Source organism: Scardinius erythrophthalmus, assembly GCF_964197995.2.
Source record: "Scardinius erythrophthalmus genome assembly, chromosome: 20".
NCBI lineage: Eukaryota > Metazoa > Chordata > Actinopteri > Cypriniformes > Leuciscidae > Scardinius > Scardinius erythrophthalmus.
The window spans coordinates 23,862,572-23,879,976 of NC_138240.1; the positions used below are offsets into that span (position 1 = coordinate 23,862,572).

General features: G+C 38.2%; 1 protein-coding gene across 4 annotated transcripts in view; it reads left to right on the forward strand.

Annotated features, from left to right (window-relative positions):
• glt1d1 (glycosyltransferase 1 domain containing 1) overlaps positions 1-17,405 on the forward strand; it is a 63,196-nt gene that overhangs the window by 34,533 nt on the left and 11,258 nt on the right. For all 4 annotated transcript variants that reach the window (XM_081349825.1, XM_081349826.1, XM_081349823.1 and 1 more), the window contains exons 7-10: positions 11,183-11,281; positions 11,414-11,463; positions 16,365-16,408; positions 16,693-16,813. In XM_081349825.1, the coding sequence (XP_081205951.1) occupies positions 11,183-11,281; positions 11,414-11,463; positions 16,365-16,408; positions 16,693-16,813 (314 nt within the window). The remainder of the gene's footprint in view (positions 1-11,182; positions 11,282-11,413; positions 11,464-16,364; positions 16,409-16,692; positions 16,814-17,405) is intronic.

A 17,405-nucleotide genomic window follows, 5' to 3' on the forward strand; every position in this document is an offset into this window, starting at 1 on the left:
ATTGTTGTCCTATTGTTCGTTTGAATGCTTCTATTGCTCTCCTCATTTGTAAGTCACTTTGGATAAAAGCGTCTGCTAAATGATTACATTTAAATGTAAATGTAAGTAAGTCAGAGGAAATAATAAGCCTGACAGCTTTATATTTAGTTTTTAATCAGTATGTCATTACTAGTTCAATTGAATTTGCCATCTACACCAATGCAAGTCCCATAAATATTTCATATCCTTGTGTGTTCAGAGTTTCTACAATGTAGTAAAGCCTATTTTCCCTGCAGCCACATGGTGGAGTGAAGTATTTGCAGTCTCTGGCAGTGAAGGCTAATCTCTGCTGAACTACTTTTAGCATAATTATTAGACATGCCATTACTTTCTTTAGGTAAACATTTAGACTGCACCCCAGTGCAGCTGAGCCTTTGAAATCAGACATCACATTTATCTTCAGCTGTATCTGTTTGATCATATGTTCACATTCAAATACTGTTGCAGTGACAGTACCCTGTTTTAGGTTGACATGCATACACTTTTAGATTCATAATAAAGCATGTCGGTGCCTCTTGCAGATAAATGAATGCACTTCAAAGAAGAAAACATTAATCGCAGAGTCCCCCCCCCACCCCCCCCAAAAGTATATTCTTCTCACTCATCTGCCCCTCATATGTCTGATCAGAATTACAGTACGAGTGAGCTGTGCCAAACTCTCAGATGACACGAGATTGTGTTGAGAATAACTGCAGATTTACCTCAGATAAACTTAATTTATGCTGTTGCATTTATAATGTAGCAGAATTCTCATGTAGTTTTTTTGGCTTGTTTTTGTGTATGTATGTTTGTTTTGATGAACCCTCTTTTCTTTCTTTTTTTTTGATGGATTTAAATCCGTTAGTTTAGTTTTGGATTTAAATTTTTGAAAATGCTTTGCCCATGACGCATATTAACTGACCTAATCTTTAGTATAGGTCCTCTGTTCATGATATACCCTTCAACAGGATGTGATATCAAGTGCACTTTCATGTTGGAAAACTAAGATTACTTTAAGTGTGTCTATTTCTTGAGTAACTGTTCCAAGAGTGATATTAAACCCACAGCTAAAAGCTAAAATATATTCAGGCATTGTGAATTTTTTTCTCGCTGTCTTCTTGTGCAGGTCTTTATGAATAAGAGATGTTTAATGGAACAGCTCTACAGTGCTACAAAGTGCCGCATTGCAGACTATCCAAAAAAATTTTGTTCTAAATTAAACTCATTGCCTCCTATTCAAACTTAAATAAATGTACCAACTTTTATACCATGTAATCAGTTATAAGCTGTGCTGAGAAAGAAGTAACGTGAGTTACGTAATCAGATTAATTTTTTCCAAGTGACTAGTAAAGTAACGCTTTACTTTTAAATTTACAACAAAATGTCTGAGTTACTCTTTTAAATAAGTAACGTAAGTTCCTTTGTTTTCCCATTCATTGACTGAAACCTCTCCTGTCCCCGTGTTGAGAAAATTGTGACTGCATACAGAGGCGTTGTGTGCACTGTGTAAACAGTGGTTATTGTAGTTCTAGTCTAAATGTGAGCATACATTTACTCATCTCACTTGCACAAAAACAAATTCAGTATTCCTTAAAATTAATAAAAACTAAAATGCAAACTCAGAATATTGCACAAACCTTCAATAATTAAATAGGTTAATACAAATATACTTTATGTATTTATTCTCATTTTATTAAACAATGTCTTTGCTGCTGACCTTGATCCAATTCAGCCATACCAATAAGCAAATATAGCTGCAAGCAGCAATTATCGGGGCCAAGCAGAATAAGACGACAAGACATGGCTGAAAGTGTCACCAACTGCAACAATGAGCAATTAAAGACATTTAAAGAGGATTTTAGGCGAAATGGCTGAAAAATCATATAAACAGTAATTAAAAATATGATTTAATTGATTATCGCTTTTGACCAATAGGTGGCGTAGTTACAAAACTGATGTGATGTGGTCAGAGTGAAGTGACAATGACACATACAAAGTTTGGTGTCAATATGTCAAGGCATTGCAGAGATAAAGCCTGAATAGTCCTTTAAGCATTATGCCTCAAATTTGCCGCTGCGCTATACAAAAACAATTTTGTCTATTGACACGAAATCCATAACTTTTAGTCGGCAAAGTCTGGAGTGAAAATCGGACAAACGGTCTAGGAGTAGTTCGAAAAAGTAGGTTTTGAATGAAAATCAAGATGGCGGACAGGAAGTTCGGCCAAATAAGGAAAACTTGGTATCTATGTTCTCGGCTTGACCCAAGGAATCTATTAAGACCAGTGGCATTTCAATAGCCAGATTTATTCAAAAGTTATTAGCCTTTTTGGAAAGTTTGTTATAACTTTTGACCACTAGGTGTCGCTGGTTCTAAACTTCTCAAGCTCTTTCAGGGCATCGTGCTGATGACCCATACCAAGTTTCGTAACAATCCGTTCATGCGTTCTTAAAATACAAAATTTTTGCACAAAATTCAAAATGGCGACAGTCAAAATGGCCAATATGGTAAAATTGGATATCAGTCGACTCGGCATGTTGCTCTGAATCTAACGAGACCAATTTTATGATTTTTGGACAAACTGTTCAGAAGTTATAAGCAAAAATATCCATTTTTCATATCTCCGGACCAGTAGGTGGCGCTGCGCCGAAACGCAGCATGTAGCTTCAGGTCATGCTTGTGATGACATGTACCAAGTTTGGTCTGAATCTGATAAAGCGCTGCGGAGATACAGCCTTATGTCTGTTTTTGCAAGCGCTACGTAAAATTTGTTTTTGGGTTTATCGAAAACGGTTAGACGAATCAACTTGGATTCCATAACTTTTTGTCGGCATGGTCTGGAGATGATCTGGTTCAATTTTCGTGAAACTCGGAGCAACGGCCTAGGAGGAGTTCGAAAAAGTGGGTTTTTGATGAAAAACAACATGCGTAGGAAATGTCATATGGTGCAATCGAATCGTCTTGAGCAAAGGAATCGGGAAAAACATAAACGGCATAAACATGAGTGCAACTTTGGACAGTTGGTGGTGCTAGAGGGATTGGTTTTAAGACACCAAATTTGCTATGCTGATCGTTCAGACTGTCCTCTATCAGTGTGCCAAATTTCATAACTTTCCCACAAGCGGTTCTATGGGCTGCCATAGACTCCCAGTCGGAAGAAAAGAAGAAGAAGAAGAAGAACACTAACTATTACAATAGGTGCTTGGCCCCTAATAATGGCTGGAATAATAGCATTGGACTTTGTTCTCCTGCTTCCTATTCTTCTGCGATCCTGAATGGCAGCACAGCTGAATTTTTTTTTGGAGCTGCGCCCATGTTCTGGCATGCATTTAGATGTCCTTCAGACTGAGACTTATTCATTTCACTTTACGTGTGAAATGGCCTTTACAATTGCCAAAACAAGCCCAACCCAGGTCAGAAAAAGTTACAAAAAAGTAATGTAGTGCATTACTTTCCATAAAAAGTAACCAAGAAATGCAATTAGTTCCTTTTTTTAGGGAGTAACGCAATATTGTAAGGCACAATATTATACAATAATTGTACAATATTGTACTTTTTAAAAGTAACTTTAAAAAGATTAACTTTAAAGGATTAAATGTCTGAAAGCTGAACTTTTAAAAATAAAAAAAGAGAAATTAGATAAACAATAGGTGTGAATGTTGACTACCCTTTTTAGAAACGCCTTTATATACAGTAGAGCTAATGTGAGTCTAGGTCCGGCAGCTTTTCCAGCTATGGGGTAAATGAGGTGAAACCATCAATGTCTTTCACTTTCCAGGTAAATATTCACTCAATGCCATTGTTAAACCATTGTAAGCATGTACCCTTACATCAGTCAACTAATCCCAGAGCTTTACCTCACATCACATACCTTTTGTGACCTTTCCCTACTATGTCTAAGAGTGGAAGCTGTCCTCATACTAACCTCTGACCAGCCTTAGCCTTGCCGAAACTAACATCATTCCAGAAACTGATTCCAGATCAGGAACAGGGAGCAATTTCTGCTAAAAGCAACAATGCTCAACTTTAAGCAGCTTGTGTAAGGGTTGTTTGTAGCCAAAAGAGTAGCGCAGTTCATTTGATTTATCACTCTTGTCCTCAGGCATATGGCACGGTGCTCTGGCTTTACCTGCCCAAAACAGGCAAAATAAAGCACTGTGAATATAAAGATATTGTTTCTGAAACATATGTAGTGCTATAATTCATAGGTTTTTCAATTTTAATGCAAAGGAGCCCAAATATGTTGATCCCATTTTGAGGTTGTGGCTGCTTCAAATTTCAAAGCAGCAATACACAGTATTTTCATCTATAGAAACCCATTTATACTGTGTATGAAAAATAGTATGTGTAATACTACTTTATCTCTAAAGGCCCTTTCACATGACTTGTGTCATCAGTGCATTGAACTATAATGCATTGACAGAATCTGACGTGAGTTAGGGGCAGGACTATCTGTTTGCTAAGGACAGATGGGGGGAGTATTCGGGGGAACCTATCGTTATTATTGAATTTTCGTTTGGTGACAGAAATTACTAGGCTATATGGTTTTGCTAAATTAAAGTTTTTCTGCATTGTTTGTATTTGTCCAGTAAAGACAGTTTAAGATAAGAAATCTGACTGTGTAAACGTCACACATATGCACTCATGCGTACACTAACGCTCATATTTTTGTGGATAATCTGGAATAGGTGGGATTTAAACTAGGGATGATCTGGGGCGAAGCACAGATTTGGACTGAACATTCCCACATATACCAACTACTGACAAAAAAAAGAGAGTACTGTGTCACATGGACATGGAGCATCATCATGAACATATATGTGCCTATTTGTTTTTTTTTCAAGACTGTTAAAAAAATCATCTGTTGCAATCCATATGCCTTTGAATTCAAATGTGTTTTTTGTGTGAATGGTACTTTGGTGAGGATAATTGGCTTCAATGGTAGGAAAATTCCTTAAGACATTAACATGGGAGTTATATATAACGGTTAATGTATATAATATATACATTAACCTATATAACATATATTATATGTTATAATATAAGTTAATGTGTCAAAGTGACAGTCTTAGTTTCATCCTCAGTGATTATAAAAAATCCAGTGGTCGTTCAGTGATCCAGATGTTCGGCTTTAAACCAAAGAATATACATAAAGATGGATGTTAGTCTTTGTGTATGCTGTGATCTAGGCTATGCCATACATGACATACTTACTATTTATGTATGCCATATTGATAAAGTACTCGTCAAGCACGCTACTTTGAGCATGCAATAAGTTTTGCACTCATTGCATCTCTGACATCTCTATGACCTTGTTTGATGGATTAGCCTCATTACAGATGGAGATACAGCATGTATGCATTGATTTATGTCACATTACATTTCATTTCTCTGAGACACTTAACCTTCTGATTCAGGGCAGCAGTTTCTCTCCACATGTAGTTAGGTGTTTCTCAAAATATGAGCACTTTTAACACTGTGGACTAGCTTTCAGTGATGGAAATGTCATTTTTAGTCATTTTTGGAATAAATTGTCAGACTCCTTTATTCAGGGCTAGTTTCATAGCGTGTCATTTAATGTATTCTAAACACGCACAACTAAATAATATTTTCTCACTTTTCAGCATAATTTGACCAAATATAACTTAATTGGAAATTGATTTTTGTTTAGAAATCACTAAACAAACCATTTCAATATTCATTGTGTTATTTTACTCTTTGTTTTAAACTATCATAAACTGATATTTTTTTATGACGGATTTTTAAAGGGGACATTTTTTTTATGTTCCTTGAGGATAACATACTTATAATGTTAATAAAGTTTTTTTTCCACAAAAAAACAAAAAAAAAACAAATATATATACGCGTGAAAAATATTTTTTTTTACCTTGATTCTGACCCTCTGTCTAAAATGATCCGCTTTTAAGGGGTGGCTCCTTTAAAGGGTGGTCAGTAAATGGCCACAGTTATGATTGGCTAACATCATTGCATAGGATACCATATCAACACCCATTTGCTATTGCACGTAAATAAGTGTTTTGAAAACGTCCATATAAAACTGTCATTAGCCGCGTTTCCATTACCTTTCAAATTGCTCAAATTGAAATTGCGAATTGAAAATACACCCAATTAGTCTAGTAGCCAACTAGGTGAACCCGGAAATGTTGAGTACACAAAAGTTTTTTTTGCAGAAATGTGAAGTATGGGTCCCCAGCATACAGAAACTGCCGGATGCTAATTCGCATATGTTGAGCAATTTGCATAATTAGCATAATTAGCATTATTAGCTTAATCGTCCATTTTTAGCAGATAGTTTACACTGTATGGCCAATTTCTACAATATATGAGTGGTTTTAGAGGTTTTAGAGGATGCTGATTTCATTTTTGGCATTTTCAGATTTCAAAGAGCCAATATTATTACATATTTTGATTTATTTAGGCAAATTCTGATTACTTTCAGTTGTAATTTTAGGTAATTTTTATGGTATACAAAATAACTTACATTTCAGAATCTTGAGTGCTCTTGTGAATATTGATGCATTGTTTAGGGTGTGGTGAGGCTGAATCTCCTCCTGACACTTTTGTAGATTCAAAATTGCTTTTTGGATAAACGATGAATCTTTGTTAGGCTGAATATAATACATTTCTGGAGGGAAAAGCAATGCGGGTATTTGACATAACTTGGATCCTGCAACTGTACGATACATATTAATGGGGTAGCTCTTTAAGACACCCCAATGAGATGACATCACCTAAGCCCATCACCATGTGTAATCAACAAACTATGTACAAATATACACTATATACATGCCATTCAAGACAGGCCACGCAAGTTGCTAGGGCAACTCCCAAATGGCAGAAGGGCTGTCCAGGTTGGTCCGCAAGTCGCAAGATCCAACGGGGACCCAGTTAAAACTCCGCCAGATGCAAGAGTTAAAACTGAGTCTGGCCAACCCAGGTCAGCCCGCCACACCAAAGGCTAACCAAGAGGGCCTCATCTCCGCACCACACAAAGCACACACTGGCTATCACCTTCAGGCAAACTGCTATGCCTCACAATTAATTAACAAAAGGCAGCCTCATCATCTTCACTATCCTCGTCTGTCCTGGTGAGTCGAGCAATGGTCCAAAGACACTTATATTCTTCATTTTAGACACACCTTCATCATTGGGACGATCTTGCGAAACATTGTAGGCTGACCAGTCCAGGGGAAGAGGAGTAGAATGGAAGCATCATCCCTCCTCTGTGCTCTAGAAGCCCTCTCTCGGATGCTCTCTTGGACAGTAGCTGTTCTTGGCACTTCTTTCAGAGCAGGTGGAGTAAGCTTCTTAGGGCCTGTATAATGTTCAATGGCAAGACTGCTGTTAGCTACCGGACAGAATTTCTCAGCTTGGAGCTTTGTCAGACGGGGAACTTTTAGTGACGTAATCCCACCGTCTGGAGTCGCCACTCCAGGGAACAGGATCCCTGCAGGATTTTGCACAAACTGAGTGGCCATGGCATGTCTTGTGCGGCAACCATTGGGTGTGAAGACTACAAGATCAAAGTTATCACCTCAACTGTGAACAGGGCCAATGCACCTCTTCAGTCCATACCCACAGGTACTTACACTAAAAAAATGATTCATTGAACTTAATCAATTTTGGTTCAACTTAATGCATTTGTTTAAATGTAGGTAAAATAAATTGAATGCAACCACTTACAATACATTTTTTTATTAAATTCAACGAATCATTTATTTCAGTGTATCTGCATCATCTGAGGCGTATTTGGCAGCTGATTTCCGGAATCCGGAGGACCTCATCATATGTTACAACAAGACCATGCTCATTTAGGTTCCGAACCAGTTCTGAACTACCATGCTTATGATGAAGTTTTACAGCTAGCCCCAAAGTTGTGTAATTCCAGCTTTTACGGATGTGCTGCTGGATGCATTGAGCAAGTGTTGAGTGCTGGTTTGGTCACCGTTTCTACCCTGGACACAAGACTGGAGACAAGTCTTAGGAGAGTTGGACTTGTATATTGAATGACCCTTTCATGCCTAAAGCTGCCAAAGTCATATTCACGAGGCAATGGAATATTCTGGACCTCTCCCCGCACTTTTCTGACAAACTTGTCGACATCATCATCGTCATCATTGAAGAGGCCAGTTTGTCCTACTAATTTGAGTTATTTAGCAATGTACGGCCTAAAGCCAACAGTCGTCTGACATCCTTCAACTCTCAGTACAATAACGGCATCACCATAATAATCACACAGGTGTGCTAGCATTTGTTTCCGGCACAAACTCCCAGAATTAGCTACAAAAACATCATGTAATTTGGAGACAGTCCAAGTAACTGACTTGTTTGCACTCATGTGGTCTATGACCGAAGCTAGGCAGCTGTCAATTGGTCAATAGGTACCTTCCTGAAAGCATTGTAACACTTGGAGTGATACTGAGCATCAGCTGCAGGTAGGTCCATGATGCCATTCACCCGTAGTTTCACAACTTCTGCCCAATCATCCTGCCGTTCATTAGCCTGGAAAGCCAGACCTACATCAAGATGTTATGTCTGGCAACTCAACATTGGCACAGCTCAATCCGAGGGGCGGGATAAATGGTTGTCTTTCAAATTCCCTCTTCACGCAATAGGATAGCGCTACAACCAACCAGAGCGTTTGCCACCAGCGGAGCTAGTTGATAGATTAAACTTTTGCCGTATCTGGTCGGCAAAATTCCGAACACATCTTCCTTTTTTAAGAATGACTTAAGTGCCGTTCTTTGTTCTTTTCTCAAAGAAAAGCTTAACTCCAAGTCCTCCAGAGTCGCGGCCAAAGCCAATTGGAAAGACCGCTGTTCGCCAGCAGCAGCCGCCATTCTTTGTTTTCCAAGTAGCAGCGAATTCACGCAGAACCATCACAACTCTGCCGTCATTGTTAAGCCCGCCCACCGACTCTATACATGATTTGATTGGCCTGACTAGAGTTTTTCGAGCTCGAAAGTCACCGGAGAGTTGCTAGACTACACTGGCTGCAAAATAAATGTTGCTTCCGTTAGGCTGCATCTAGATTTCTAGGCTAGCCGTTCATCACATTTAGACAAAATCCCATCTTTCAAGGGTGGAAGGCCTGGCCTATCTAAAGTCTGACATTTTTTTAACTGGATTCCACCTGTTAGGATTTTTAGAGTCTTTTTCTTCACAAATAAGACCACAGAACAAGCACTGTTTTGAATACTCAAAGGCAAAGAGTTGAGAACGAATGATTCGCTTTGCTGGCTGACTCTGACATGAGTTTGACTTGCGTTTGCTCACGTTTCTAGAGCTAGTAGTATATGAGCTGTAGCAAGATTTATGACATAGCACAGAAACTGATGAAGCACCATCAGTAGCAATAATGTTTGACAAAGTCTCATGTATGGCTGTGTCTCCCAGCTCTTAATTAGCATAGTAGTGATTCCTTTGGACCCAGATATTTTAAAGTTGCCAACTTTTCCACTGCATGGAGCAAACAGACTCTTCTTTCCCGACATTTCGACCTGATCAAACCATCTCTCTTTGTTTTGAAAGTACTTAACCGTAGAGTTGAATGGTTAAATAATCCTCCACAACAACTTGAGAAAGCAGCAATAACACTGAACACCTGTGGACGTTGGGCCCTCATACCACCCTCATGGAGTCTGTTTCTGACCATTTGAGCAGACTCATGCACATTTGTGGCCTGCTGGAGGTCATTTTGCAGGGCTCTGGCAGTGCTCCTCCTGCTCCTCCTTGCACAAAGGCGGAGGTAGTGGTCCTGCTGCTGGGTCGTTGCCCTCCTACGGCCTCCTCCACGTCTCCTGATGTACTGGCCTGTCTCCTGGTAGCGCCTCCATGCTCTGGACACTACGCTGACAGACACAGCAAACCTTCTAGCCACAGCTCGCATTGATGTGCCATCCTGGATGAGCTGCACTACCTGAGCCACTTGTGTGGGTTGTAGACTCCGTCTCATGCTACCACTAGAGTGAAAGCACCACCAGCATTCAAAAGTGACCAAAACATCAGCCAGGAAGCATAGGAACTGAGAAGTGGTCTGTGGTCACCACCTGCAGAACCACTCCTTTATTAGGGGTGTCTTGCTAATTGCCTATAATTTCAACCTGTTGTCTATTCCATTTGCACAACAGCATGTGAAATTGATTGTCAATCAGTGTTGCTTCCTAAGTGGACAGTTTGATTTCACAGAAGTGTGATTGACTTGGAGTTACATTGTGTTGTTTAAGTGTTCCCTTTATTTTTTGAGCAGTGTATAAACCTACCAACGTCCGTTGCCATGATTTTTGGAATGACTTATCGCGAGAGAAAAAAAAAAAGACGTTTTAGTCGCATAACATCGGTTAATGGAAACGCCTTCGTTTCGCAATTGTTTTTTATCGATATTTAGAAAAAAAATCGCAAAGGTTTTGCGCAAATCTGTAATGGAAACGCGCCTATTTATAGACAAAGCCTTAAGAAATCATTTACTTGTGGTTTGTGATGCAGCTGCTGTCAGATCCAATACAGTTGGCTGATTCATGTTTCAGCAAAAGTTTATTTGCGAACTCACTATTGCACTGTGCCTCGTTTACAAAACAAAATGCTCCGAACAAACATATATACCTCCGACTCGATCGAGAACGGCATTAAAATAAACCATCCTGTGATCCTTGTGAAGTCTGTACAGAGACGCAAACGGACACGTTAAAGCGTCAAAGATTTTTTCACTCTTCCATTTGTCCTCTTGTCAGCAGACCCGAGTACTCTACTGTATCCAGTATAGACAGCATCATTTATTATAATGGGTTTTATTTGCTTTTGATGCGACGCAACTCTCACATCTAGTGTAGGCAAATGTCAGCCATTAAGCGACTGAACGCCAGTGTGCGGGGACTATGGTGCGATGATGTAAAACTATTTGTCGATGTCTTGCTCTGGAGACATGCAAATATATTTGCCCGTGTGACGTCACAAATCCCTCAGTATTGATTTCACGTCATAACCCCTTTAAAATTTAAAGTCATGTAGCCTAAATCAGGGGTAAAACTGTCAAATCTATACATCAAAGGCATTTGAAAAGTACCAAAGACTAGGCTAAATCATGATACAGTGTATAAAGATTCCAAGACTGTCTTGATGTGACATTCTATGTCTTGTGTTTTAGGTGTGCTTACCAAGCAAGTGGAAAATCTACATGTTTTTCTGCTGGTGTGTGGACTCAGACGAGTTAAGGATCCCCTGTATCTCTTAGAAGCTTTTGCAGGTATTGCTGCTCTATAAAATCAGTTTAAAATCATTCTTCATGGAACATAAACTGTATCATTGGAATTGTTTTTATTGTTAATAGACATTATTATGTGTGTTCAATCTAATTTGTTGTATTTCTTTCTTACAGAATGGCACAGTCAGAACCCTCTAGTGGTCCTCATCATCATTGGCCCAGTGGTAAGAAAGAAAATATGATTTTAGTAAGACATGCCTCGAGTTTAGGGTGATAACTAGTGGTCCACAGGCCAGATTCTGCTCGTCAATATATTTTTATGACCCTTTGATTTTCTTATATTCCTTGCTCTTCAGACACACATATTTGATTAAAATAAAAGCGGTTCTTTTGAACTTTTAAAACGGTTTCCACAAAAATATTAAACAACACAACTATTTTCAACATATTACGAAATATTAATATTAAGAAATGTTTGTTAAGCAACAAATCAACATATTAGAATGAAATCTGAAATATCATGTGACACTGAAGACTGGAGTAATGGCTGCTGAAAATTCAGCTTTACCATCACAGGAATAAATTACATTTTAAGTTGTTCATACTTACAAATTACCTTGCCGTTCAAGGGGAGAGCTCCAAGCTTGGAATTTGGCCCAAACCCAGAGTACTCCCCCTGTATAACTGGCTGGGATAGGGACCAGCCAAAAGTATAGGAGTCGGGTGGTGGAGGGGTGCAGTGGAATTGTTGAGGAAAACTCGTGCTTATAGGATAGATCATTTGAATGTGTTCCTCCAGAACTTTGTTAATAAAACATAATTTATTGGTTTATTGCATTTTTTTTATCAAATATATAGTCTTCTTTCAAAGAATATTACAAATATTACCGACCCAAAACTTTTGAACAGAAATTTAGTTAGTTAGTTTATTTAGTTTAGACTCATATGTAGTTAGTATATGTCTTGTTTAAAGATTATTATGAGTACTGTATGTTTGATTATCGTGTTTGTTTGACTGTTCAGTGATGTGTAGAGCTACTTGAATTTGAAAACATCTGGTGACTAAAAAATAAAAATGCCCTCCACTAAAAAGTGTACATTGTTGTAAATTTCTTAGATAATCTAGTCCTCGAAAGAAAGTAGTTGACAAGCCCTGGTCTAATTATTCCAGTTAACACCCATTCCTGCTGTCGTCACCACAGGTAAAGCCGTGAAACGCTTCCACACGTGCTGTATATCCTCTCGTGACTAGTTAACATCTCCAAAAGCCTATAACACACCCTAACATCCTTTTCAAAGGAGCTGTGTCAGTGTTTGCGCATGTGAGCAACATGTTTCTGTAGATTCCAAGGTAGCACTAATTGGATGTAGCAAAGATAACAACATTAGCATGCATTAAGCTGGACTTATCAGAGGCATTTAGAAGCTCACTCGAGCTAGAGCAGTGGAATCATGGAATGGATTAGGGCTGCGGGGGACTAGCATAAGCTTTGGACTATTAGTAGTCCTGCAATGTTATATGGTGCTAGGGGAGGCTTGTTAGCTGCTAGGGGCTAATGGCTAGTCCGTGGCAGGCCATCTGCCACTCCTGATTCCTGCCAAGTCTAGGTGCTGCCATTCTCCCAACCCCGTAGAGAGGTCACCCTCCCCATCTGGGCAGAATCAAGACTAGTCACAAACATGGTCAAATATTTTTAGAAATAAAGAGATTTTAAAAGATTGAAAAAAGGGAGGAGGAAACATCAAGCCCAAGGCAAAAAAAAAAAAAAAAAAAAAAAAATGTTTGCTTCCCTAAGTGTGTCTGGGGAAAAGGATAGAAGAGAAACTGGAACAAGTCAACACAAGACCTAAAGCCCAACTTACTTCCTTTCTAATCCATTAAAGTTTTATTATAGAAATCTGACTGCATATGTTCTATTTGGGATCAAGCACCAGTTGTATTTTTGTTTCACCATATTTGTATTATTTTTCTTATTGTCTAAACCAGCGCATGGAACCATATGGTAAAAAGTTGTGAAATTTGGCACACTGATTGGACGGGGTCTAATGGTGTGTTCAAGTTGTTCTGGGAAGTTTGTATTAACAAGTTGGGAAGTTGTAATTACGACGTCAGGGGCATTGAGATCATTTTGGTCAGAGCCAGATGGGATGTACTTTTACTGCAAATAATACAACAGGCATTAAAATGATAAAGTTCTCTCATAGTGAGTGCAATTGAGCTCTATTTCATGTCGTCTTGTGCTTGAATATTTAAATTCGAAACTTTTATTTGTGTACACTCACAATAACAACAAAACTCAAAAAGGGTGCGCTTTCTGCATCTCGGTCTCCATGAACTACCTTCTGGAGCACATCACAAAAGTGAATTGAAACTCACTCATACAAGCATAAACTTGCCTCGCATGAATATTCTATATGTCTGTAGAAAGCTTGAAATGTCTAGTTTTAAATTAACCAATTTCAATATTCTCTGATTATGTAATTCATATGAAAAGTACATTTCCCTCTATATGTGCACTGTACTGCCGAGACTCACTGAACAATTTACTAATTTATTGATAAACTAATTTATTGATAAACTAGTGTTTTCTAAGTGTCCTTGCTGTTTTTTTTCAGACACATTCATAATCATTATGTTTGAGTGTAAAGTAGAAGTAAAAATGTATCTGTAAAGTAGAAGTTAGCAATGTTACATATATTACATATGTATTGCATATATTACACATATTACATATATACCCCCCCCCCAAGTATTTAAGTAATTAAATTAATAAACGTGTGACTAGTCGACTATTCGCTTAAATGAACAACAACATTGCCCTAGTTTTATAAGCTATAAAAGGAAATAAATGTTGCCAGAGGATCATATAAATACAATATTTGTCATACTGCTGTTTTGTTCTTCCCATTTCTAAATATTTTCTCATTCCATCTATTGGAAAAACTATACATAAAATTGTTGTCTGAAATCCTCTAAACAGCATTTGCACAATATGAGCAAAAAAAAAAAAGAAAACCTACGCCAACGCCTTACATTCTTCCTTCATGCATTTGAATCAGTCCCACCCAGTGCCTGCCGACAAATCCTGTCTACTAACTCGTGGTGGCCTCACGGTTCCTTTATTTCTTCCTGAACTTCAGTACCTTTAGTATTTCAGTGTGGCCTATTTCTGCAGCCACCCATCCTCAAGCCCCAGCGATTTCACCACGACGACGCAATGCTTCCTTCTGCCACAAAGTGACTTGTGTTTATGTGCTGTGATGTTTCTTTTGAGATCCACACATCAGGTGGAGACACACTTTCCTTTTTCTTGTCTATTTGCGTCTCCAGTGATGTTCAAAGGCTTTCTTGTTTGAGTGTGGTTGGCTCCGGGCAAACCGATGACACTGCCAGTTGCTTACATGTTCTTGTAAGCTGTGGTGTGTTTTTGTTTGATAAGAATATCTGGAGAGTGGTAAGACTCATTGTTTCTTTCGGGAGGGGAGGGTTCATATTGATGACATCAAATGGATCCCAGATGTCTTGTGTCTTTTCCGCCTCCTTTTGGTTTGATTTGAAAATATTATTTAAAGCTGCATTCCTAAAACATTCTGAAACTTACCTCTTTAATTACTTTACCTGTTTGTTGGCGTTTCTAATTCACAGCAACTAATACATTTCATTTAAATTGGGTTTTATTGGTGGTTTCTCATTTCCAGTGAGTTTTGTTATTTTAAATGTGATTCAAGGTGTAAACTTGTTGTTGAAAGGACACAAATATGCTAACTTTTGAATACATCTACACACACAATACTGAATCTTTTCTTATATTTAAGTGTTAGATAACCAACATTGAGAACATTTTTGATGTGCTATATTTTCCTTATTTTGTGTAAAGATGTTTTTTTTATTTATTTATTTTTTATTTAGCACTGCCCTTTAGAAGCTAACTTTTTATGCAAACATATTTTCATATATATTTAAGGATCTTGGATTTTAGGGATTTGTTCCATGTAATGTAAAACTATATACACCCATTTTATGCCTATTTTCAGTTTTTCATTTAAAATCTAATATAAAGATCGTTTAAAAGCTTTATTCTGTGCTAAATTGCTCTTGCATATAGTTCTTGACCTTATATACTGTGCTCATTTGGGGCATGATTAAACAGCATCTCCTGTGGGAAGGACTGATCACACGGTTTGCTCTTATCCAGTAGCTTTATTTTAAGCATTAATCTCTAATTTTGCTATCACTATTAGATTCAAATATGCATCAAATATCACATTTCACTTAGAAAGAATGAATAGGCAGATAGTGGAATCAAAACAAACAGGATTTGTAGAGAGGCTGTGCCACGCTCACACGGCACACGCTCATATCATCTTTGACCCAAATTGCTGCGGCCACCCCGGCCAGCTAATACACGCAAAGCCTTCATCGTAATGAATCAGATTGAGCAACAACCCCGCCCTGACCCTAATCTCTGGAAATCTATGGGATTTTCGAATGCGTTTTTTTCCCCCTAGGACAGCTGGCCATGTAGGAAATTATGATCAGTATGAAACGTTGTCTTGTCCACGAGCCATGATTTGGTATTATTGACAGGATTTTACAGTCAGGCAAAAAGAGCAAGAGGAAAAAAATCAACAACATGGGATTTGTGCTCTTTATTGCTTATAAGCAAAGATAAGCCATAGGAACTTCTGCATAATAACGAAAAGGCATTCATCTCATTTCTCATCACAATGCGACCTTAAGTTACTTTTCATGTTGCCTCTACAGGACATGGCCCATGAATCTTGTGTGAAAAAAATGTAAATTAAACTTAGTTGTAGTGATGCTGCAGTTTTTACTGTATTTTATATGATTATTATAAGACTTAAAAAAAAAAAAATGATTCCAAACTTTTGACTGGTAGCTTCAAACTGATTATTTCTTATCTAATTTTATTCAAAACACAATATTCAAGAAAAGAACGTAAAGTTGCTTGGAGACCTTTTTGTTTTGTATTTTGTTTTATTTAAAGTTGAATGACATTTAAATTTTCTGCAAATCTTACACCCTATAAAGTAGTATTTCAGCATTTGGGTGAATATTTTCTTTGTAAATGTATTTCATTAAATATGTGATATTTCATTTTAGATAGATCCAGTGTTTACCGCAGAGGTTGAGGAGAGTGTCAAGAGGTAAATATCATCTCACATCTTCATCCTCCTTCCTTGATCTGCTCTTTTTTACTTTCATCTCCCTCCTTCGGTCTCAAGTACTTGATCTTCAAAGTCTCAGTTTCTCATTGCTGCCACTAGACCCACTCATACGCACAGAAACATTCATCTGCTTTTTTCAACATTTCTGTATCATTAATCTTTCCAGTATTTTTTAAATTCCCTTTTTAAAATAAGGGAATACCCCCTTGTAAACTGTTCCTGGATGTTTTATAACATATTCATGAGGTTGTGTGTGTGTGTAGGTCTGTTGGAGTGTTTCTGGCAGCTGATTTGAGTCAGGAGGAGCTGCATTCTGCCATGCAGAAATCATTTGCCTTGGTCAACTCGTCTCTCTCAGAGGGAATGTCTGCTGCCATCTTAGAGGTTTGTCAGGAAGAACTAATTTAATAAGAATCTGTTTTACAAACCGTTCTCGGCCTGGATTTCTCATGGATTTCTCTGGTAGAATGCGTGTAGTGACGTCCCCACTCAGGATTGGTCACTTGTCTGTTACCTGGATAAGATTATCTGTTGCTGGCCAAACATGCTATTTAAATAGTGTAAACACAAATTTAAAATAAAATTTAAAGAAATATCTGATCATCCTCCATAGTGCGGTCACTATTTACATCAAATACTGTCTGCAACTCTTCCGTTACCAAGACAATGACTGACACATTTGTATTGCATTACAAAGAGCCCCTCAGTGGCGTACCAGCTGGGCCGGATCAGCACGGAATGGCATGGTTAAAGGTGCTCTAAGCGATATCGCGCGTTTTTTAGGCCCACATTTTTTTTTGTCACATCCAGCAAACATCTCCTCACAATCCGCTAGCTCCCTGTCCCCTGACCACACTGTAAAAAAACACATTTTTTTTTGTCACATCCAGCAAACATCTCCTCACAATCCGCTAGCTCCCTGTCCCCTGACCACACTGTAAAAAAACGCGGTCTCTGTAGACACCACAGGCTCCAC